The sequence below is a fragment of the Alexandromys fortis genome, unplaced genomic scaffold, assembly GCF_014885135.2.
Source record: "Alexandromys fortis isolate MF-2015 unplaced genomic scaffold, M_Fortis_MF-2015_v1.1 scaffold_223, whole genome shotgun sequence".
Classification (NCBI taxonomy): Eukaryota; Metazoa; Chordata; class Mammalia; order Rodentia; family Cricetidae; genus Alexandromys; species Alexandromys fortis.
Window position 1 is genome coordinate 1060238 of NW_026068095.1, and position 25622 is coordinate 1085859.

Sequence of the window (25622 nt, forward strand, 5' to 3'; positions counted from 1 at the left end):
AAAGCTGAGCAACTTCGAAACACTGGACAGGAATTTGTTTTTGACCACGAGGTTCATTGTTGACAAGAATTTTTGAGCTGAAGATTTTAGAGATTTAGTTAGCCACTTTTATTGTGCTAGGTGAGAAAATTGTTATTCCAGAAGTGTTAAATGAACTCACAACATGACCCCGTTTTGTTTTTAGTTGTTTAAGTTTCATTTTTCTTAGACAGGGTCCATAAGCCCTGGTTAGTCTTGAGCTTTTTTAGCTGAGGCTGGCTTTGAATTTCTGATCCTCTTGCTACTACTTTCAGAAGGCTGGGATTACAGATACATGGCACAGATTTACTCTTTTATAATCATCATTGTCTTAATTAGGGTTTTTATTGCTGAGAAGAGACACCATGGCCATGGCAACTCTTATAAAGGAAAACTTTTAATTGGGTGACTTACAGTGCCTAGGTTTAGTCCATTGTCATGATGGTGTGCAGGCTGACATGGTGCTGGAGAGGCAGCTGAGAGCTCTTACATCTTACACAGGCAACAGGAAGTGGTCTGTCACTGGCCGTGGCTTGAGCATGTGTGCTAGGTTTAGGGAGATAGCTTGATCAGTAAAGTGCATGCAGCACGTTTATGAGGATTTGAATTCCATCCCCACCACCTATGTTAAAAACGGAGTACTGGTCTGTGTTTACAATTCCAGCATGGACGAGGTGCAGACAATTAGATCCCTGGAGTCCACTGTGCAGCCAGCTTAGTCTTCTCAGCAAGCCCTAGGTCCTGTTAAGAGACCCTACCTAAAACAATAAAGTGGATTGCTATCAAGGAGTAACACTTAAGGTTGACCTCTGGCTTCCACATGCACATGTGAGCATGCTTATACACACAAACATATGCACAGTACACACATGTGAACGCACGCATTCATGTGAATATGTATATGCACACACAAAATAAAATGCCACCAGAATATGTTAAAAGCACAGCTATTTTCTTAGGAGGCTCATAGTTAATATAATGGAGGGAGTATAATGCAATGGTAAGTTGTTGAAGATAAGTTGACCCCAAATTTCAATTACATATTATAATATATTTAAAGTGCTTGGCTCCTAGGAATAATGGTTTACATCTGTAATCCCAACATGCACCAGCCTGAGCTATATAGTGAGGTCTTCAAGCTCAGACTGTTTACATTGTTGTGTTTAATCCACAGGATTGGGATGTAGGCTGGCCCTAGATTGTTAAGTCATTCACCCAAAATCTTGTCATGGGCTTCAGTGGCAGATCTTAGCTGTTTTCTGGAAAATGGAGTTCTCTGTATCAGGCTGTACAGAAGGACTGGCAAATCCCATCGGTCTTTGGGATCATACTTGAGTTCTGCCCCCTTCTGTTTTTTTTTTTTTTAACAACTAATTCTTCATCAGTGATTTTCAGTAAAAATATAATACAAGTCACATGCATAATTTAAAATATTCTAGTAGCTTTATTTAAAACGTTAACTACAATTTAGAGTTAATTTTAATTAAGTCATTCACTTAAGTCAATATTTTAATAGTCTATAAATATGTGTTTATGTTCTTTTCATTGTATTAAGTTTTCGAGGTCTGCCATGTGTTTTATACTTTACAGCTCAGTTTGGCGTGGCCACACTTTAGATGGTGAGAGCTATATGAAGCCTTGGGTACCTTAGTGGACATTAAGGTCCAACTGTTTGCATGAACTAGTTACTTCTCACATTCTAGAGGTGTGCTGTCTGCGGAAAACCTGAACTCACGGCTGCAAAGGATCCTTTTCCTTCCCCTTACACCGTACTGTTTGTTTCTTATAATCCGTTCTCTTGTTCTCTGGTCTTTACAGTTGAAATGAGAAACGTTGATTGTACTGTATTAAAGTCATTGCTGATGCCTTTTTCTTATCTGGACTGAGAGAAGTTTGAGACTCTCAGCTATATGAATGATTTTTTTTTCTCTTATAACTCTGGAACCTTGTGTGTGCTGGGCAAGTGTTCTGCCACTGAGCTGGCTGTCCAGCCCTCAAGTTCTTTGATTAGTTTCCTCCTTTATCCCATAAAAGTAAAAGAGTGCTGATAAAATTACCTACTGTGAGTAGCCTGAAACTGTTGTTCTGGAGCGACCCACTGTCAGTAAAGTATCTGCCATCAGCGTGTGTGTGTGTGTGTGTGTGTGTGTGTGTGTGTGTGTGTTCTGTCTGTTTTCTGAGACAGTATCAGTATCTCTCTATGTAACAACTCTGACTGTGCTGGAACTCTATAGACCAGGCTGGCCTTGAACTCAGAAATCCCTCTACCTCTGCCTCCCAGGTGCTGGGATTAAAGACTTGTGTTACCTGGCTTGCTGCTTTATGTGGCCTGACTGGCAATACTGAAGCAGCACCACACGATGGCTGAGAGACAGCTTTGGGTAGAAACAGTTTTCATGTCAATTCTCCACCTAGCCACTCTGGAGGAGGAGGAGGAGAGAGAACTTGAGGTCAATGTTGAATGCAAATTGACTTCAGAAAAATTAAAGTAACATTAACCAGAGGTGCAATGCCTGTATGACTCAGTGAGACTAGCTGAACATAAAGAACTTTGTGTGTGTGTGTGTGTGTGTGTGTGTGTGTGTGTGTGTGTGGAGGGGGACAGTCTTAGTAAGGCCATCTTTTCGTCAGTATCCATAAGACTCCATAATCTTATGAACAGATTATAGACTTAGTCCTAACTGTAGAGAGAGTGTATTTCCTACTCTAGGAGGTAAACTTTTAAATGAAATAAAAAGTGTGATGTGCCAAGTGTTGATAGTGCAGGCAGGCAACCCCTGCACTTTAGAGGCAGGAGAGCTGCCAGTCAAGGCCAGCCTGGGGGATACAGAACATCCCAGGCCAGCGCAGGCTACCTGCTGTGTATAGCAAGACCTTGTCTCAAAGAAGTAAGTTAATGGAAATTACAATAACAGAATTAAACATTCTCTTTTGACTCATAAATATGACTGTCTTTGTTTTGTTTTGAGATAGAGTTCTGCTATGGAATCCTGACTGACCTGGTACTTACTATGTAGACCAGCTGGTTCATGAACTGAGAGAGATCTGTAACACCACACCTGGCCATAAATATTATTTTTGGACATATTTAATTATGTGTTAACCATTGTTTAAGTTCATGGTTTTACTCTGCAGGAGAACCCTTTCCTAGAGCTGACCTGCTTTATTCAGGTTAATGCCAATTAAGAGGAAGTAAAATTTGAATTAGCCAGGTGGTGGTGGCACACACCTTTAATCCCAGCACTCAGAAGACAGAGGCAGGTGGATCTCTATGAGTTCAAGGCCAACCTGGTTTATAGAGTAAGTTCCAGGATAGCCAGGGCTACATTAAGAAACCCTGTCTTTAAATAGATAGATAGATAGATAGATAGATAGATAGATAGATAGATAGATAGATAGATAGATAAATGAAAAGTTTGAATTCATGGAAAATTTACATTACATGCTTTTTGGGTAATATATATAAAATTTCATATCACATAACTTACATTCTACCTATAAGAAAGGAGGGGGTCTCATTATGGAGCCCAGACTGGCCTTGAACTTGTGATCTTTCTTACTTTAGCCTGCTGAGTGCTGGGATTACAGGCATGTGCCACTATGCCCAGTTACAAGCTGTTTTAAAAATAGGATAAAGCGATGTAATATTTAGTGAGACTTTATGTCACATACTGTATGTCCTCATACTGTTGCCTTCATTATGAAATTCTCACCACCAGCCTTAATTAACAGGATGAAATTAAAGCTGAGGGAGGACAGGGAATCAAACCAGGACATTGTGGGACTGAAAATATGCTGGGCTGTGCTCTGGGTGTGTGGGACTCATTGATTATTCCATGCCACACTATCTATAAATTGTTTCTAATAAGTCTTGTGTTCATCAGCCTTTTTACTATGGCATTTGGTAAAATTCTTTTTACTTAACAGTAAGTGGGGTGGATTATGGGGTAGCTGAGACAAGTTCTGCCATGTAGCTCTGGCTGTCCAGGAGCATGACATACCTAGATGGCTTTTCATTTTAAGTTTTGCTTTGTTCTGGAGATCGCATCCTATTCTCTAGGCCAGTAAGTCCTGGAACTGACTATCTAGCTCAGGATAGCCTCAAACTTGATGTAATCTTCCTGCTTTAGCCTCTGAGGGCTAAAATTGCAGGCATGAGTTGATGCATAGTGCATTAAGACGCCTTAGTTTGACTTTAAGACACCCTGTGACCTGACTATACTTTTGCAGCTCTTCTGATCTCTTCTCTGCTTATCTTCTCAGCTTCAGAACGGACTGTAGCCAGTGCTTCTGGACACTGCTGCACTTTGTCTTTGTTTCTCTTCTGCATTCCACTCACAGTAACTGTACAGTTAACCCCTGTATCTTTGGGTTCCACGTCTATGGATTTAACCAATTCCAGATTAAAAATATGCAAAAACTTAGATGTGTACCAAACCTATACAGACTTCGCTTTACTCCTGAAACAATGTTGTATTGCATAGGCTTACATAGTGTTTACACAAGAGGATATACGCAGAAGTTGTGAATTTTTTTTAATAAAGAGATTGGACATCCAGTAATTTTATTATCTTTGTAGGTATGAAACAGTTTCCTTGGGTACTGCAGAAATGCTGTGTCTCTGTCCAAGCTTCAAATGAAGGCTGGCATTCTCATTGAGGGTCCTTTCAGAATCCTTCCTTTTGCTCCAGTGCGATTCTTCTGCTCTGCCATGTGCACCAGACTCCTCTTGGTGTTGATATCTGTGCAACTCTGTCAACTGTCTGCCTTACACACGGTTCATCTCTCAGTAGATGGCCTGCTCTTCATGCCCCATAACATGCTTAAAGAGCACCTTGATGCTTGATGAGCCCCTGTATGATTATTCTTCAAATACTTATAACTTTATATGTAAACAGTTGCAACCTGATGCAGGCAATTTAACTTGTCCTTAAAAACTACTTCAGCACAGCTGCTAAAATTTTTTTCCCCATGTTGTTAATTTACTCAGGAGCCCCCCATTTTTTCTAAATAAATATGGGAATCCCAGGTAAAACAGTTTCTCATAAGTTATAAAATGATTGGATCATAGTTTAATCACATTTTATTATGCCTTCCCAAATGAACATGTTTTAGAAACATCTATGGAGATTCTTCATCAAAAGATACTAATAAAGTAGTTACTAGATCATAATTTTAGTCATTTTATTTTTTTTTAAATATTTTTATGGTTTATTTAACTTTATTTTATGTACATTGGTGTGAATGTGTCAGATCCCCTGCAACTGGATCTTATAACAGTTGTGAGCTGCCATGTAGGTGCTGGGAATTGAACCCGGGTCCTCTGGAAGAGCAGTCAGTGCTCTTAATCACTGAGCCATATCTCCAGCCCCAATTTTAGTCATTTTAGATATTTTAAAGATCAAAGGTTCATTGATCAATTGTGAGTCTCTATTGTTTGACAGACATCAAGGTGCTCTTTAAGCATGTTTGATAGTATTCTCAGTACTAGGGATACATCTGTACAGAGAATAGACAGTAAGTGGAGCTATAGATAAATTATATAGTGCAATCCACTATTTATTACCTGTGTGTCAAGGTGATAAGTGCTTACGGAGATAAGTACCCTGAATGAACTAGGGTAAGAGGTGGGGATTATCTGTGCAGTATGGTTTTTAATGAAAAGGGCTTGGAAGCTTAAATTTACCTCACTGAGATAACTTTAAACAAATACCTGAAAGAGGCCAAAGAGCAAATCATCTGGCTATCTAGAGCAGAGGGACGCAGGCAGAAGAAGCCACTAGGAAGAGAGCAGAGTGAACTGGATAAGAGGCTAGCAAGCAGACTAGTGTAGCTGGAACAGCGTGAGCATGGGAGGCTTGGCCAGAGAGGAAGACTGGGAGGGTGCAGGGCAGGACTGTGCATTGAGGCCTTGTCAAGATTTCCTCTGGGAGAAACAGGGCAAGATATTACATCACTTTAGAGCCAGTGTTGGAAGATAGGTTGTGTGACCTACAGGACAGAAGCAAAATGGCCATAAAGCAGGCCTGGTAGTCTGATAGTAGTTGGAATCAAGTTGGTAACAGGAATGACAAGTGGTTGGATTCTGGCTAGATTTGAAGGCTAGATTTGAGAGTTTTCTGGTAGACCAGATGGCAGAAGTGAGTGAGTGGGAGAGTGTGTGTGTGTGTGTGTGTGTGTGTGTATTGTGTGTCTGATGTCAAGGAGACATGGGATGCAGCTGGCAAGTGCAGGAAGGGTGCAGGATGGACACACCAAGTTTGTGATGCCTGCTAAACTTCCAGGTGGACATACTGAGTAGCCAGGTGGGGTTTGAATTCAGAATGAGGTCTTTGAAAGAGGAGGCATACATTTCAGAGTCATTAGCATGTGGCCAGTTTTTAGTATCATAAAAATAAGATTAAGAAAATCTAAGTGGAGAAGTAGATTAAGCCATAGGGCAATTAGCACTGAAAGTATTCAACCAAGTGTTCTTAGAAATAAATACTGAAGAAGGGAAGAAATGTAGACTAGTCCAGGAAGCAAGTGAATGGTCCTACCCAGGAAGAGGGTCTAATTCAGTGTGCCCGATGGTGCTGTAGGTCAAGAAAGATGAAAGCTAAGGATTGGCTATTGGATAGGGCAACATGGAGATCAAGAGTAACTTATGATCTGCATCTTGTTGAGCGGTGAGAAAGCTTGTGGGATAAATGGGTGCAAGACATAATAGACAGAAAGGAGGAGATACCGGCATAAGCAACTCTTCCAAGGAATTCTACTAAAAAGAAGAGCTTAAGGCAAAGAGCTATTTTAAAGATGGGAGAAATGCTTTGATTGTTAGTAGAGGAGATCACCCCAGATAGTAGAAAACCGATGTAGGAGAAAAGCCAGCAATTACTAGAGTCACATCCTTGAATAAGAAAAAATTGAATTTACTTAGCAAGTAGAGGGACTGACAGCTGCTGGGAAGATAGACTGGACAGATGTGTGGCTAGTAGAGGTACCTGTGGTGGATGAAATCCATGTAGCAGGTAAAAGAGGTCTCCCATCAACTAAGAGTAAGTAAGGGCGAGCAGAAATCGAAGTTTTGAGGGGAAGGGACATGATGGAATGGCATGAGAGGGGACAGCACATGACGGGAAACCTTGATTGCTGAGGAGTCGGAATCAAAAGTGAAAGCAGATGATGTTGCCGAGGTTTTTCCATAGCCGCATTCGACCACATGAGCACACATGCAGATTCAGTGGAGGATGTCAACTAGTAATTAGAGCTGGCGAGCATGAGAAGTGATAGGGCGAAGGAACCGGGGCAGAAGCAAGGGGGTGGCAGCAGCAGTTGCCTGTGGAGTGCAAGGTGGACAAGGGAGGCAGGTTCCATGGGGACGAAGAACAGAAGAACAGGGACCTGCATAGGATCATCAGAGTGAAGAGCATGTGCGCAAACAGAAGAGAGTTCCGGAGTGGGCTGCAGGCAGTGGGAGTTTCGTAAACTTGTAGCTATTACCCGGCAGGCTGGAGGCCCTGAGGGTAAGCAGTGAAGGGGAGTCCAAAGAACGCAAGCACCATGACGTCAGGGATATTGAAGACCAGAGCTTTATCTTATCATTGGAAGGGTACTGTTAGCACTAGTTCAAAGTCCAAGCTAAATATTTAACAGTGTAAGATGACTAGTCTAGAAGCTTAAAGATTGTGCTATTTAATTACAGAACAGAGTAATTATTCAGTTATATATATTTTATATAATGTGACAAAATAAAATGAAAATTATATAAATGTATCTAATTTATGACAAAGGCATTAGCACCCACTTATGAGGAATAACAATCATTTCACAAAATACTTATTCTTCATAAATGTACTTTTAAGTTATATCACTAAAACTTACAGTAAATGTCCTTTCTGCGAACCTAGATTTGGTTCCTAGTACCTATGTGGGCAACTCACAGATGTCTCTAACTCCAGTTCCAGGGGAGCCGACGCCCTTTTCTGGTCTCTGTGGGCACTGCATGCATGTTGCATCTATAAACCCCCACACACAAAATAAGAAAGTTTAAATTAATATACCCTATCAGCCACTTATATGCACATTCATCAAAATATAAAAGAAATATCAGTAAAGCGAACAACTAATCGAGTTGTATTGAACTCCTAAAATGTATCTGACTAGCATCAGAGATCCTGTGTCAAATCCGTGTGCCCTCAGTCTGGCCGTGGCTCTCGCTGCAGCACACCCGACACTAGTGTCTGATTAGTGTGCTTACCCGAAGCCAGCCGTCTGCCTCAGGCCTGTCTGGGCCAGTATGCTTGTTGTTGTAACTATGTGCATTAATTAGAATAGTGCATTGCTGATGAAATGAGAGGAGGGAAGAGACTTGTCTCTGAATGACCTAAGTAAACTAGGCGGGAATGAGGCAGCTGTAAATGTTTGGAGGCAGTCGTAATGGAGAAGATGTCTGTACTGACATTGTTTCCTAAGTTCTTTGTTTCCTTACTTCTTTCTTTTATTTACTATGTATTTGTTGTTTTTTAGTTTGGTAATAGGAATAAACCCAGAGCCTCATGTATGCTAGGCAACTGTGCTACCACTGAGCTACATCTCCAGCCCGTTGTGAGACCTTGCTCTTTTACACAGTAAAAACAGATGATTGTGTTTCGTGTGGTTTTCCTAAACCCTGCTCCTCTAAGGAGAGAACTTGCACTAGAAATTAGTGAATTCATGTGCATTTGCTTTGCTAATTGATTTTGGCCCAGGCTGACTTGGGGTTCTTTTTACCTATGTCGTGGTGGGTTTCATGGAGACATTTTCATTCAAATGCATCGTGTACTGTGGTCGAAACATTTTTGTCCACTGTCCTACATAATTCTCTTCCTTTTCCCAGATAGCCCTGTTCTTCCTTTATGTTATATAGAACAATTTAATATGTAATTTTAGACTAGAAGTCACATTTCATCATTAATGATTTTCTTCTTTAACTGACATTCCCACTGGTGTGGTAGCTACAAATCTATAGACAAAGGTACCCATGGAATTTAACTTAGTAGTCAAATTGCATTTTCATCTTATGTGGCATGTTAGTATTTTGTTCGCCTTTTTGTTTTAAAAATTGGCCTTACGTTTAGCGAGTTCTGTCTTATTCCCTAAGGAATGTTCAGCAGCAGCTGGTGATAGCTTTGTGGGAGGGGTGGGTTGCACGCTGCGAGTGGAGGCCAGAAGGTCAACTCTGGGGTTGTTCTTGGGGGAGCTGTCTACCTTGCTTTCCGAGACAAGTCGCTCATTGTCCTAGCCTGTAGGCTAGGGTGGTAGGCCAGTGAGCCTCAGGGATCTGGCTGCCTCTGTCTCCCCAGCACTAAGATTAAAGGAAGGTGCCACAGCACTTAGTTTGTGGTTCTGGGGTTGTTGCTTTATTGTTCAGGCCCATTTGCTCTAAAAGGAACTTAAGTTTTGTGTATTATGGGACTGAGAGGGTAGTTTCTGGAGTGAGTGTGTTTGAATTTGAATCTGTGTATAGCAGGCAAGACCAGCGTGTGGAGGTGAGACCTGGGATGTGTTCTAGAACCTCTAGCTTCAGTTTTCTCATCTGTAATGGGGACAGTACTAGCACATACCACACAGAAAGTGTGAGGATGCAGTAAACTCCTAAATGTTCAGTACGGTGCCTGGCATATAGTAGGTATTAGCTTCTTAATATTTAAGATGCTATCTTTTTAATACGTACTACATATCACAGTGTTCTATTCATAGTCCTCTAATAAAGGTCATCAGTATTTTTGAATATAGGTTAAATTGTCATTTCTGTAAAGTGTGGCTGTCAGGCTGCATGCCAGGCCCCTTGCCATATTGTGTGGTCATCAGTGACTTGCAACCTGTTGCATTGGGACTGTTAAAGTAAGCACACTGCACCCTTTCTAAAAGTCTCTGTCTTCATTATTGAGTTGATAGGTAGAGCATTCTGCTACTGTTTTCCTTAGCTTCTTTAAAAAAATTTAGGCCAGGTGGTGTACACCTTTAATCCCAGCACTTGGAAGGCAGAGGCAGGTGGGTCTCAGCAAGTTTGAGGCCAGCCTGGTCTACAGAGTGAGTTCCAGGACAGCCAAGAGTGTTATACAGAGAAACCCTGTCTTGAAAAACCAAGAAAAAAATAGATTCATTTATCTTTACATATATGAGTGTTTTGGCTGCATGTACAGATAAGTGCCACGTGCATGCTCAGTGCCCATGGAGTTCAGAAGAAGGGTCAGAGCCCCTGGAACTGGAGTTATAGATGATTGTGAACCATCATGTGGGTGCTGGGAACAGAACCTCAACTCAGCAAAAACAAGCACTTTTAATTGCTGAGCCACCTCTCCAGTCCCCTCATTCTGCTTTTGTTGTTGTTGTTGGTTTTTTTTTTTTTTTTCGAGACAGGGTTTCTCCATAGCTTTTTTTGGTTCCTGTCCTGGAACTAGCTCTTCTAGACCAGGCTGGCCTCGAACTCACAGAGATCCACCTGCCTCTGCCTCCCGGGTGTTGGGATTAAAGGGGTGCGCAACCACCGCCCGGCCTCATTCTGCTTTTTAACATAATGTAACTTAGTAATACTATTAGTAAAGAAGAGAAAAAAGTATTGCCTGCTTCCTCAAAAACATTACTAAGAAAAGCCTCAGTCCTTACCAGGGACATACGGGCCTGTGGTGAGTCTGATGGTACTTAGTGTATCCGTGGGTCACCTGGAGGCAAACGGGTGTGCTCTGCCTCAAACTCTGAAGAGAAGAGGTTGTCATGAACACCACTAAGATCTTCATGGTCTGATCATAGCTTCACCGGAGCAGATGAGCCCATCAGGGAGCCTTGTGCCCTGGTGTAAAGAAGGGGTTCGTCAATCTAACAGGGCCACAGAAGTCAAAAGGTGTTTCTTGGTGTTATTTCGGAAATGAGAAAGGGTTGCACAGACAATCTGTATCCTTTGTACAAAATAAAATACACTTGCTATGCCAAGTGTGTAAAATGAGTAGAGAGATCCCACATGTTTCAGGAAACTACCATTAGTCTTTAAAGTAGTTGGAAAAGTGTAAAAATGGTGGTATTCCAAGAAAAAGAATGACCAGAGTTGCTTAGCCTAATATTCCAGGCTTAGAAGATGTCCTGAGAGGCCGCATGGGGAGACTCATCAGGTGGGGCTTCAGCTTGCCTAGTCATTGGATCTGTGGTAGATATGTTTATCAAATAACAAATTCGTTATCAGTGCAATTACGCAAGGAAAACAAAACCAGTTCAAGGACCTTACTCATTGTCTCACTGTTTGATGGGGGAGACAAGAATTAACTGTTAATATAACATACAATGCTGGGTTGTTATAATGGTGTGAACCCAGCACTTTAGAAGGTCAGAACCTGGAATAGTTAATTGTGTGTCCATGGGAAGGAATTCATAAAGTCAGGCTGATAGGGAAGTGGGAAGAAAGCCACCAGGACAGGAGTGGAGGGTGCATCTCATGCCCGGCGGGCTGTGTGCATCAGGAGCACTTAGCCTACTCTTAGTTGTAAAGAAAGATTAGCAGAGTATGATTGCATGCACCTGTAGTCCCAGATACATTAGAGGCTGAGGCAGGAGAATCATTTTGGGTCTGGAGTTTGAGGCCAGGCTGGGATGCACAGCAAGACACTGTCTCAAAAAGGAAAAAAAAAATTGCCCTAGTTGTTGAATATGGTTTGGAGGGAAAATGCACCCCAGATATCAGGAGCACCCTGGTGGCTTTCCACAGAGTCATACTGAAGACTCGCTGAATGGTGGATGGGAAGAGAGGATGAATAGAGGAAGTCATACCAAAGGGATTTGGTAGGCCGCAGAGAGAGGACTGCTGAACTTGCCTAAAGGTGAGATGGTCTTTCGGGGTTCCTGATTCATGAACGAGTCTGCGAGACATTCTGCAGGACACAGCAGAAAGTGACTGAACTGTCTTTGAAATTTCCTGCTTCATGGAAAAGTCTTCTGGATACCATGGGCCTGAAGGCTGAAGATAGATGCCCCAACAGTACAGAGGAACTTTGGGTGACTGTCCAGGCAGAGAGATGTCTCTATCATTTCTAGAGTTTTGGAAGTTGCTTACTTCTTGTTTACTTAGGTAATATATCCTTCTGGACTCTTTGATGGAGTTGAAGAATGGTTATAGTATAGTTTTCTTTAGTTATGATGAAAGATAAAATAGATATAAATATTGTAACTGTAATTTTTACTTGATAACTGTTTTGCTATATGTAATTTTACTCTGTTAAAATGAAAGCCTTTTTTGTTTAAACAGAAAAAGGGGAAATGATGGAGGAGGGTCATCTGTCTATTTGTTACTTTCATTGGTTAATAAAGAAACTGCCTTGGCTTTTTGATAGGGCAGGATTTAGATAGGTGGAGTATACAGAACAGAATGCTGGGAGAAAGAAAGCATAGTTGGTCACACGCCATGGAGCCAGCCACCAGGTCAGATATGCTGAATCTTTCCCGGTAAGCCACCACCTCGTGGTGCTACACAGATTAATAGAAATGGGTTAGTGAAGATGTGAGAATTAGCCAATAAGAGGCTGAAACTAATGGGCCAAGCAGTGCTTAAATGAATACAATTTGTGTGTTGTTATTTCAGGTGTAAAGCTAACCATGTGGGAGCCGGGCGGGACGAAAAGCAGGCCTGCTCACCTCATCACTACAGTAGGCCTTTGGAATTGGGATTAGATTATGAGAAAGGAAAAGGAGCCGTGTGATATTTTCTGGCCAATTGGCTGGGTGGATGTTCTCAATGTGTCATTGTCATCAGTGTTGGGATGAGAGAGGAAACAGGAGTTCGGGACAAAAAAGGGAGAAGGATACTGTGTATAGTTTCTGGGATTTGAATGGGAAAGGCCTGTGGGACATCCCAATATCTAGTAGATGTGAACTCACATAAAATAGATGTAGCCTTCAAAAAGATTGTTTAAACCAAGCAACAAGAATGCCCAGGCCTGCATCTTGGAGAACACCCAGCCTGGTCCATGTGGGAAAAGGGCCGTATATGTTGTTTCCTGTGTTCTCTGTCCTCCTCTTCTCTCTAGCAATGGAGACAACTGAGGTTCACTGTATTGATCTCGTGTAGTTGCTCCTCAGGCATACTATTTTAAATGGCTTTCATTATTTTCACTTTCAACTTTAAATGTGTATGTAAACAGACATTTCTTTCCCATCCATCAATTTCCAAGTAACCACTCACAGGCTTAATATGACTTATAAAGGCTTGGCCAATAGCTCAGGCTTATTATTACCTAACCCCCCCCTTTTTTTTGGCTTTTCGGACAGGGTTTCTCTGTGGCTTTGGAGCCTGTCCTGGAACTAGCTCTTGTAGACCAGGCTGGCCTTGAACTCACAGAGATCTGCCTGCCTCTGCCTCCCAAGTGCTGGAATTAAAGACGTGCACCACCACCACCCGGCTTACTAACCCATATTAAATTAACCCATATTCCTTATTTACGCTCTGCCATGTGGTGGTACCTTTTTTAGCATGGCACGTTCATTTCCTGCTCCCTATGCATCTGGCTGGTGACCCCTAACTGCCCTTCTCCTTCCCAGCATCCTTAGTTTGGTTACCCCACTTAAACTTCCTGCCTAGCTACTGACCAATCAGTGTTTTATTAAACCAATTTGAATGACAAATCTTTACGGTATACAAGGGGAATATTTCATAGCATATGTAAATGTCACTTCATTGGATTTTGGGGTTTTACTATGTGAGTAATTCTTGCAAAGAAACTGGTAATATTTGTCATAGTATTAAACATTAATCATCCAAAATGATTCTTAGTACAATTAGTCCCTTTCTTTAATTGCTCTTTCCCTCTACAGGAACTGATGCAACAGAATGGGATTGGCTACGTGTTAAATGCCAGCAATACGTGTCCAAAGCCCGACTTCATTCCTGAATCTCACTTCCTGCGAGTGCCTGTGAATGACAGCTTTTGTGAAAAAATTCTGCCCTGGTTGGACAAGTCTGTGGATTTCATAGGTATGTAGCTGAAGACCAGGGGACACGCCCTTCGAGTCATAGTGTCACAGGTAGGGATAGCTACCCCTCCCCTTTTGCCTCTTTTAGAGATTTCAAGTCTGAAAACAGTACATGGTGTCACTTCCACATTTAGTGGTCAAGGGGACGTGTGCCATGCCGTTGGCCTTGTGACCTACTAGCTGACTTTTAACAGCACCAAGGTTAAGCCTTGCAGGATCTGTGATTATGCGTTGCAAGTTCTTAAAAACCAGTTAAGTTTTCAGAGCTAACTCACCCTTGCATTTTGCAAATCTTTTGAAAACATTTGATAAATCTGGCTGACTTTCCCTCTTACTTGGTGTTGTGCTTTCCCTGGGTAAAGTCAGGTCCTGTGAAAATACCCTGTTAGGTATGAAGTCCTTTTATTTGTTACAAGGTTTCCTGAGCCTCAGGTCATGCATGGATAGTTTCAAGTAGTTTTTGGTGCAGTGAAATTCCAGCACATACTCTCACGCGCACGGACAGAAGCTAGTCTGTACCATACAGTTCACACTAAAATGATCATAAAGAAAATTCGCCAGGCTAATACTTTGTCATTGCACCTCTGAGAAGTATATGCAGCATACTGTTCCATTTGTTGTCCCTACCCCCACCAAGTCCTTGATTCTGCACTGAGGCAACATAGAGAGTTGATTCAAAGGATGTACTTTGGAGCCAAACTATGAGCCCTTCCTCCCCGGTTATCAGTTAAGTGATTGTGTGTACCTAACTTAAAACTCTCGCATGCCTGGTTCCTGAAGTAGAGGCTGAAGGTCATGGACCTTCATAGGGATAATGTAAGGACCAAAGCAATGATCTGTATGCACCAAATCTTTACAGCAGACTCGGCTCAGAGTCAGCTCTGAAGAAATGTTTGTACTTTTCCTTTTCTACCCTTGCTTCTTCCGACACAGGCTCCCGCTGTGTGTGAGGCTGGCCTCAGACTTCGGGCACAGGCACTCATCCCAGGTCGCTGGGGCTGCGGGCACAGGTTGCCCTCTCTGATCGCCAGGAGCAGTTCTTTTCCCCATCCGTAGGTCTGTGCTGTCAGCTCCCCGGCCACCGCTTCCCTCTGTGAGCTGGGACTCCTCAGTGCTCCCTTAGTTAACTTTCCAGTCCTCTCCCTCCGTCTTGATTATTTGTTGTTGGAGACAAAGGTTTCTGTATTTTTCTGTTTAAGCCTAAACATTGTTCTTGGGTTTCTGTAGTATTAACTTGCTGTTATTTCCAGCTTCACCATCTCTGTCTTCTTGTTCCTCACTCCAGAACTTGTAGAGGCTCCTTAATTTCCTACACAAAAATATGTCTCTTAGCCTGATGTTCCCAAGACTGCCCTCCCCCCAACAAATGTTCCCACCTTTGCAGCCAGCTCCAGCTATTTCTTGGAGGGCTTGTGTCAGCCTGGATAGGCTGCTTCCTGAGCACCCTGCTCAGGACTGATAGGGCTTTCCTGTGCATGGTTCCTTTCCCCTCTTGGCCAAGTCTTTGTGTGTGAGACTTCCACTTGGAGACTCGGGTTACACTCAGTCTGTCACAGACTATGTAAAATGAATCCATTCTAGAATAAGCACTTTTATGTTTAATTTTTAAAAATTATCAGATGAGCCAGGCAGTAGTGGTTCGTGCCTTTAATCCCAGCACTTGGAAGGCAGAGACAGGTGGATCTCTGTGAGTTCAAGGCCAGGGTGAGTTCTAGGACAGGCTCCAAAGCTACACAGAGAAACCTTGTCTGGAGAAACAAAAAAGAAAAAATTATTGTGGCTGTAAACCCAGCATGAGCATAATAGAAAAAGTTGGAGGGAAGAGGGAAACCCATCATCCACATTGCAATGTGTGTTACTGTCAGGTTTCCAAAAACATTTGTTTACTTACTTGTATGTATTGAGTCTAGCGTGTGCGTGACCCAGCAGACCTGTCACATTAGCGTGTGTGGAGGTCTAGGGTCAGCTCTCACCTTCTGCTTGGAGGCAGCATCTCTTGTTTCTGTGGCTTCACTGGTACTCGGGCTGTTGCCTGTATGGCTGTCAGTTTTACCTCTTTGCAGCCTCCTTCAAAATTTTTAATTTAATATTTTTGTTATTTGCAAATGTGATGCATGACTGTGGGCACACGTGTGCCACCGCAGAGGACAGCTTTGGGGCATGGTTCTTTCCCCCCACCGTAGATTTCAGGGATTGAACTCAGGCTGTTAGGCTTATGCATCCAGCACTTTTACTTGCTGAGCCTTCCTGCCATTTCCCCCATTTTTTTTTAAAAAAATAATCTTTTAAAAAATATGTGTCAGTATTAACTGCTTGTGTAATATTGCTAGTTTTGAACCATTGAGGAGTGTGAGAACAGGACCATTATAGGTTCTTATAGTCTAGTTTTTATAGATAATCATTATTTAAACTTTTTATTTTAGATCTATATTTATCCTTTTGCATGTTTTTGTTGCATGTGTGTATGTGCTTGGTGCCTGAGGTGGTCAGAAGAGGACATCTAGTACTCTGGCTCTGGAGTCACACAACTGCAGTGTGGATGCTGGGAGCCAAACCCCAGTCCTCGGCAAGAGCAACAAGTACTCTTCACCACCGAACCACTCCAGCCCAGACCATTGTTAGCATAATAGAAAATACACTCAAATTTAAGAGACCTGAAACCGATGATTTTAGTGTGTGCTGGGAGTAGAATTTGGAGCTTTAAACGTGGTGGGCAGTGGTCTGCACTGCATTTCTCCCCCAGTGCTTCCAAGCCTGGGTGTGGAGCAGGTTCCAGCTAGGGACTGGGATCAGTGTAGACACATTTTATATCTTGAGATAGAAAAAAGGGGGAAGAACCAAATTACAGGAAAAGTACAATGGCTGTGGCAGAAAATCAGAATTGCCATTAGGTGTAAACCGTAGCTTTGAGTCTCCATCCCAAGGGAAAGAAAGAACATGGAGTAGAAGATAAATGTATTGCTAATACAGCAGGATTTACATGCAGGCCGTGTGTTATTTATGTCAGCCTGGTTCTGTGTGTCAGTGTGGGTCGTGTTCATTTGTTCTTGTATGGCTTCCTTTTCTAGCAAGGACACTGCTTGTTGCTTACTCTTAAATGATAATGAATATACATATACATATTCATTATATATGAATTATATATATGAACGACCATATAATGAATAATAAATCGCATCTACTAGACGTCTGTATCACAGGCTGCGAGGCCAAACCTTTATGTTCATTAGCCAGTGCAGGTTCCTTGTGTTCTTATAATTTTAAAAATTTCAGCCTCGCTGCCAGTGGTGGTGGCTCACATATTTAATTCTAGCACTTGGGATGCAGAGGTAGGCAGATCTTTGGGTTCAAAGCCAGTCTGGTTTACAGAGCAAGTTCCAGGCTATCCAGAGAAAAATCCGTCTCAAAAATTAACCTCAACTTTGACCAATAAATGGAAAGGGAAGGATTTGGCTCCATGGCTGAGCACATGTGTAGTTGTTCAGAACAGACTCAGTCATGGCAGTTGCTTCCAGGCCGTTTGGGATACTGTCATCTGCTCCTACATGTAAGCTTTTAAAGCTCCTCATCAGCAAAGAGGGCAGCACCGGGTGCATCCCCTGGCTTGCTTCTAATGGTATCCACGAGTCTCTTAACGCGTTCTGGGGGATTAAGATGATGCAATATGTTAGTAACTCCTGCTTCCTATTAGCGAGCTCTGGTCCAGCATCCACATGAGTTTTGAGTTAAGCAAATAGCTGGGGAGATAACGCCGCCTGTTAAAGTGCTTGCTGTGCAAGCGTGAGGTCCTGAGTTTGATGCTCAGAGCCTACAGAAAGATGATGGGCACCGGGGTGCTTGCCTGTAATGCAGTACTGGGGAGCAGAGACAGAAGAATGCCCCGAGGCTTGCTGGCTAGCCAGCCAGCTACCCTAGCCTACTTGGCGAGTTCCAGACCTGTGAAATACTGTCTGAAAACCATACACCTGTACTCCTTTTTACACCTGAGGAATGGCAGCTGTGGCTGACCTCTGTCTTCCACTCTGTATTCTTACACACATACATACATACATTCTCTGTACACACACATGCATTCTGCATGGTAAATGCTCTGAAATAAGAACCAAGCAATCTGAGGTAGTAACTCACTGCTTATTAGTAATCCTTTGGGATCTTAATGGCAGGAGAACTTTCTTGCCTTTCTTCTCCTAATAAACAGCACTAGAGGATAACTAGGAGGCTCCGTATGTGAGCCCTGCTTTGAAGTGTCAGGTGAAATCACTGACAGTAACATTCAGGGTAATGCTTAGTATAAGATTTCCTTACTGAAGGAATTCCTAGTGACCTTTCTTAAATTTGCTCCCACAGAGAAAGCAAAAGCTTCCAATGGCTGTGTGCTGATACATTGCTTAGCTGGAATCTCTCGCTCTGCCACCATTGCTATTGCCTACATCATGAAGAGGATGGACATGTCTCTAGATGAGGCTTACAGGTAAGGGCAGGAACATGGCTTATAGAACATGCTTTTCGTTTTCCCTGAAACAGGAAGACCTGTGAAGGCGGCTGAGTAGATGAAGGCAGACCAAGATGATTCTGGTCACACTCATCACAGGTCCTTGGTGGCCATCATGGCCTTGCAGAGGTGGAGAAAGAGTGTGGTTTAGCTGTCATTCTCTCTAGGCATATGTTCACCCTCAGCTGCCTTTTAGTAACATTAGGTCAGTAAAGTGTATTCCCTTCCCTTGCTAAAGAAGCATGGCCTTTTCTGATTGGTAAGTGGGGAAAGTGTTCTGCTTGACCGTATTTCCTAGATGGAAAAAGTCTGATGCACTCATTCATAAAATCTGGATAAAACTTCCTGTCCTGTCTAACTGGCCAGATTTTATGGGTAGTATCTGATTAGTCTGCTTCTCTTATCTCAATGGGAAAAGCAGGAAGTGGCAGGACCGTGAGGACAGGTAAGTTTGAGTTCACCTGCCCTGTTGGCAAGAAGTAATTGGTTTTCATATGAAAAACAAGAATATAGATGTGCCCTGCTGATTTATTTTAATATTTGAGTTTCTCAAACTATGAATTCTAGAACGAAGTGAGCTGCTTAGACAGCCTGTCATGCTGATCACTGGAAGGGATGGGTCCTCTTTCGGCACCAGCTCTCTCCAGTTAGATCTCTGTCCCTGTCATCTTTCTGTCTTGGCTGAAGCCAGGTGGGAAGGCCCACACCCTCATATCATATTACAGTTTATTATTTGAGTTTTTATGTCTTGATGAATTTTTAACATGGTAGTCACAAAAATGGGCCCAGGCATTAGACAGTCCAGGCTTTGAGTCCCGCCCCATCACATCCATCTGTGTTCACTTTGGGACTTTGTGGCTATCTAGACACAGCAGTAGTGTCTGCTGCAAGGCCATGATGGCCACCAAGGACCTGTGATGAGTGTGACCAGAATCATCTTGGTCTGCCTTCATCTACTCAGCCGCCTTCACAGGTCTTCCTGTGAAGGTATTCCATCCTTAACCTGTCTGTCTAGATAGCACAGCAGTAGTGTTTAACTGTCATTCTGAATATAAAAAGAACTGTAGAATTGAGTGCTGTGACGTTTTGCCATCTGGTGCCATCTCTAGGAGATGTGTGTGTAACGGGGCGGAGTTGAGCAAACAGTCCTCTTATCCACTGCACTGGAAGCCTTGGCTTCCTAGAAATAAGGAACCTGGAGGCTGCCCACTGGCACACATCCTACCGCCCACATGGCTCCCCGAGTAAGGTATCTCACCTTGGTCCTGGACTCGTAAATGAACCTGATTCCAAAGCACCAGGAAGGTGTAGTAACGCCATGCTTCACTTTCTCTTAGTGCCCTCAAGACAAAGTGCAGTTGTAATATTCAGGGGTTTTGCTTTATCCTCTCTGTAGATTTGTGAAAGAAAAAAGACCTACCATATCGCCGAACTTTAATTTTCTGGGCCAACTCATGGACTACGAGAAGACTATTAAGCAGACTGGAATGTCAGGGCCAAAGAGCAAACTCAAGCTGCTGCACCTGGACAAATCCAGCGAGTCTGCAGCCTCGGAGGGTGGATGGAAGAGTGCGCTGTCTCTCAGTCCAGCCTGTGTCAGCTCTACCTCAGAGGCATCAGGGCAAAGGCTTGTGCATCCTGCCAGTGTGCCCAGCTTACAGCCATCACTCTTAGAGGACAGCCCCCTGGTACAGGCGTTCAACGGGCTCCAGCTGTCGTCAGAGAAGCTGGAAGACAGCAATAAGCTCAAGCGCTCCTTCTCTCTTGATATCAAGTGTGTTTCGTATTCAGCCAGTGTGGCAGCATCTTCCCATGGCTTCTCGTCAGAGGATGCTGTGGAGTACTACAGGCCTTCTGCCACACTGGATGGGACCAGCAAGCTCTGCCAGTTCTCCCCCGTTCAGGAGGTATCAGAGCAGACTCCAGAAACCAGCCCAGATAAGGAGGAGGCCCACGTTCCCAAGCAGCCCCAACCCACTATGCCTTCAGAGAGCCAGAGCAAGCGATTACACTCAGTGAGAACCAGCAGTAGTGGGACCACCCAGAGGTCCTTCTTCTCACCGCTGCATCGGAGTGGCAGTGTCGAGGACAATTACCACACCAACTTTCTTTTCGGCCTATCCACCAGCCAGCAACACCTCACCAAGTCTGCTGCAGGGCACGGTCTCAAGGGCTGGCACTCAGATATTCTGGCGCCCCAGTCCTCTGCCCCCTCCCTGCCCAGCAGCTGGTATTTTGCCACAGAGCCCTCACACTTCTACTCTGCTTCCGCCATCTACGGAGGCAACACCGGTTACTCTGCCTATAGCTGTAGCCAGCTGCCCACTTGCGCTGACCAAGTCTATTCTGTTCGCAGGCGGCAGAAGCCCAGCGACAGAGCTGACTCGAGACGCAGCTGGCACGAAGAGAGCCCCTTTGAAAAGCAGTTTAAACGCAGAAGCTGCCAGATGGAATTCGGAGAGAGCATCATGTCAGAGAACAGGTCGAGGGAAGAGCTGGGCAAAGTGGGCAGTCAGTCTAGCTTTTCAGGCAGCATGGAAATCATTGAGGTTTCCTGAGAAGAAAGACCCTTGTAACTTCTGATGACATTTTGTTTTGTTTCTTGTTCACAAAAAAATGTTCCCTGTAAATCTGAAATATGTATATGTATATACATATATATTTTTGGAATATAGAGCTACGGTGTAAAAGCAAAAGATGGATCAACACAGTTACTCTCTCAGCACCTGCACTGAGAGCAGCTGACTCTCTCAGCAGAGTGGAAGGGTAGATGTTAGAATTCCCCCAGCCAGGAGAAGAGATTTTGTTCAGTGAATTGCACATCTTGTTCCTACAAAAGCGAGGGTTTTTGTTTTTGATGTTAGAGGGCAAAATCCCTCCCATTTTCATGTGCAACAGAGATCTCCAGAACTCACCTCTGTCCAGGCCCTTCCCTGTGCACCTTAGCGCTGAGACTGAGCCAGCTGTGGGTCGGGGGAAAGACCCTCTTAGGGACAGACCCTAGTGGTAAGTCCAAGAGCAATGATCCTGTCCAAAGCTGAGTCATAAATTCAAGCTTGATTGGCAGCTGAAGGACACGGGCATCATTCTGCTGGATGAACTATTAGGAGCCCTGCCCAGATCTACTCAACCAATCCAGTACCTCAGACAGGACATTTGGGGCCATCACCACTACCATGTCTAGGAGCCCATTTTCTAGGCATTGTGAATAAATAACTTATCACTTTCCAGACAAATTCATACCATCTGTGCACAAAATCCCAGTGTGCCTGGATGGGCAGCTGCCATTGTGCCCTTCTTCTGAGCTTCAGAAGAGGGGAAAACCAACTAGAGTTCAGCATAGCTAGAGACTGCACAGTCAGGTAGCTTAGAGACTTAAGCCAGGGATGGGACAGCACGCATTTGATTATAATAATCAAAGAATTATCTAAAGTGGGGTTGTTAATCCGTAAATCGACCACAGACTTGGGTTAGAGATAAATGTGAATCACTGGGCTGGTTAGCAGAGTGACAGAGCCTTCGGTCCTCAGCCAGAACAGATGCTTTCAGTTCTGTCTCATGGCACCCAGGAAGATTCGAGAAGGTAAAACTTGAAGCAGGAAACAAATTTCCTTGGTGTCTTTTTTTCCTGTGGTATGCAATAAGGGTACTATTTCTAGAATCATCTTAGACTTCCAGACTTACCATGGGCTTTGGCAAGCAAGACCTATTCAGAATAAAACATACTAGAAAAGTCACAAAGGGGTTGTTGGATTTTGTTTAGTTGTGAATGCAGGAGAGCTGTGTTCAAAAGCTGTCCCAGCACGCTGAGGAAGGGCCATGTCAGATGGAGGACCACGGTTGTTTCTCAGTCTCTGGCGGACAATCACTGTGTGGACGTAATCCTGGCAGCGGAGAACAGAAGGTAGTAAGAACAAGTGTGCACACGATAGTGCCTATCTGCCTTTCAGCTCCCTGGCTTGAGTTTTATCTTCCAGAGTACAGTCCTTCTCAAGGCCTTCATTCACGTCAGCAGGGTATGGGTGGGGCAGGTACGGTCATTGTTCTTTACTGTAAGTGTAGCAGGGGCTGACTCATGTCTCAGGTTTTTCTGTTTGTGAAATGGACAGTCCTTTGACTAGGATAGTGATTGCTAAAACCAGCATAGAATGACATGGTTCGAAGCTGATGGGCTTGATCAGGAGGATTATAGTCCTCATGGACGTCCCGTACAGATAAGCTGTGTCTGGACACAGACGAAGGCAGAACACTGCATGGGGAACAACAGGTTGCCACTCTGGAGGTTCTGTTCAGCAATCTGTGTTTTTGATATACATCAAAATCTCTTATGTAATCAGAAGTTCTCAATGCTTCACAGTAAATTTTGATATACACACTAAATGCGTAAGAGCCCACCCTCTTAAAATCTGCTCACTCTGGTAAGACATAATTTAAACATGAAAGCAGCAGCTCCATCATTCCGGAGGGTGTGGCTTCCGTATCTGGGTGGTGCGCTGCCTCTGCCACGTCGTGTAGGGCTCTCTGGGCCAAGGTCCCTTCTGTATGGTGACAGTCATTCCCTACGGCTGTCAGTCTTCATCACTAATGTCATCTTCTCCGATCTTGGGGTCACAACTGCCGCACTGAAAGGGCTGCCTCTGCGGCGCACTGTGGGTGGTGTGGTGTCGGCTCTCGTGAGCACAGGGAAGCCTGGAGTCTTCTGCAGATGCAGAGCAGTGACTTTAATGAGCAAAACTAGACTCTGAGAAATGCTGGAAGCCGTTGAGACGGTGTGTAGAGTCAGAGTGGAAAGATTGTATACATGTGTAATATGAATATCGTGTTGTGTGGAGGAAGGCAAGCTGCTGAATGGTTCGGTTGTGCATTTCTCGTTTTCATGTCATGTATGTTAATATGATGAAATAAAATTGAAACTGGTACCTGTTTATACAGAAGTGTGAGAAGCAACCTCTCCTTGCAGGTCTTACCTCGATGGGAGCCATCCTATTTGTTACAAAAGAAGGGGGTCACAGCACCACAGATGAGAGGTTAGCCTTTTAAAATGGAAGTGGCGGGTGATACATCACATGGAACAGTGGGTGCTGGCCTGCGTCCCCTATGCCAAGTGCACACTGTAGAACCTTCCTACCTGCCTGATTTCAGGGTATACAAGTACAGCACAGAAAGGAAAAGACAGGTGCCTACATGGACTTTAGCACAAACAGGATTCTGTAGTCCTTCAAGGACAGACACACTGAGGAAGGGTAGCTCTTACACGCTGTCCTGGGAGGCTGGAATGAGGCTCATGTGGGAGAGTGCTCACCTCACAGTCATAAGGCGCTGACTGATCTCTAGCACCACATAAACCAGACATGGTAAACAGTGGATCCCAGCAGAAACTTCAGAGTTTATGGTTATCCTTGGCCACACAGTGGCTTAGGAGGCTGGTCTGTACTTCATGATATACTGTCTCAACAACAAAAGATGTGTTCTCCATCCTATATATGTCTCAATGACTTCTACTTAGATATTTAATCATATGAGAAGCTTAGCCTAACCAGTTTAAAAGTACACACTAGCCGGGCAGTGGTGTTGCACGCCTTTAATCCCAGCACTTGGGAGGCAGAGGCAGGCGGAGAAATGCTGTTCAATACAAGGCAGACAGAATGGGTATAAAGATCGTTAGCCAGTGAAATGGCTCAGTAGGTAAAGGTGTTTGCCATGGAAACCTGGCAACCTGATTTCAAGATTCCCCAGAACCCATGTCAAGATACAAGAGAAGAACCAGTGCCACCGTTCTGTGAACTAACACACACACACCATGGAGAGTCCAGGCCAGCCAAGACCACACAGAGACTTTGTAGCTGGGAATGGAGCCCGGCTACAGAGTGCCTAACTAGCATGTGCAAGGCCCTGGGTTTGATTCCCTAGCACTTGAACCAAAGAAACCACAAAACCCAAACAAAATGGAACCATTCTTCTGTTCTAGCCTATGGTGTTCCTGAAACTGATTTCATCAAATAATTACTCTGTGGGTATCTAGGTTCACGGTATATTTTATATTCTGAGGCGTTAACTTGAAAAGGTAAGAAATCAGACATGCATCGATGCACATACATATGATTACTAATGATACAACCTTGAGGGAAACAAAGACATGTCCTAGGGTTGAGCTGCTGTGATGAAACACTATGCCCAAAAGCAGCTTAGGGAGGAAAGGGCTTATTGGGCATATTACAGCCCATCATGGAAGGAAGTCAGGTAGGAACTCAGGCAGGGCAGGAACACAGAGGCAGGAGCTGATGCAGGGGCTACTGAGGATGCTGCTTACTGGCTTGCTCTCAGCCCGCTTTCTTATAGAACCCAGGATTACCAGCCTAGGGGTGGCACTGCCCACAGTGAGCTGGACTCTTCTACATCAATCCAGAAGATTACTTCAGATTTGCCCATGGGCTAATCTATTGGGAACATTTTTTCAACTGAAGTACTCTCTTTGCAAATATTCTGTCTTGCATCAAGTTGACTTAAAAGTAGCCAGTGAAAAGTGAAATCTACAATGCCCTAAGAGTATAATATGGGTGTGTGTGTGTGGATATTGAGGCTGTCCTTGAGTTCACAGTGATCCTCCTACTTCAGCCTTCCAAGCACTGAACCTAGAAGTGTGCGCCACAGGCCTCATTAGTACTGGCTTTAATGCCACTCCACAAGTATGAAAATATCTGCACATAGAACAAGAGGTGAAGGCCAGCTTCAGCTACCTTTCACTGTAATAAAAAATCTGCAGCCAGTGTTCTGTTTGTCCCTAAATACAGGTAAGTGCATCACAGGGAAGCAAAGCAGGATCTTAGAGGCAGGGTGGAGCCCTGGTTTAAAAAGCAAGGAGGAAGGGAAAGAGGGAGGAACATCCGGCTGGGAGCTCACAGTCTAAACAGGTAAAGGTGCTCTCCAGGTGCTGGGTTTCTGTTATCCTAGCACTTGGGGAAAGAGACTGAACCATCAGAAAGTTGAGATCCTCATCTACATAGCGAGTTTAAGGCCAGCAGCGTGGCTTCTGTGAAACTCTCAAGAACCAAAACAAACAACTAGAGTTAAGTATCAGACATCACAGTGGATGGGAAGTAAGAGATTGTTCTCTGAACGGCATGCTTGCCAATGA

At 43.8% G+C, this 25622-nt stretch overlaps 1 protein-coding gene across 1 annotated transcript in view; it reads left to right on the top strand.

The window, feature by feature from the left end:
• Positions 1-23414, top strand: part of Dusp16 (dual specificity phosphatase 16) — an 89795-nt gene extending 66381 nt beyond the window's left edge. The window contains exons 5-7 of the mRNA XM_050123219.1: positions 13837-13996; positions 18343-18466; positions 19884-23414. Coding sequence (XP_049979176.1) covers positions 13837-13996; positions 18343-18466; positions 19884-21045 — 1446 coding nt within the window. The 3' untranslated portion in view covers positions 21046-23414. The remainder of the gene's footprint in view (positions 1-13836; positions 13997-18342; positions 18467-19883) is intronic.
• Positions 23415-25622: the final 2208 nt, after the last annotated feature.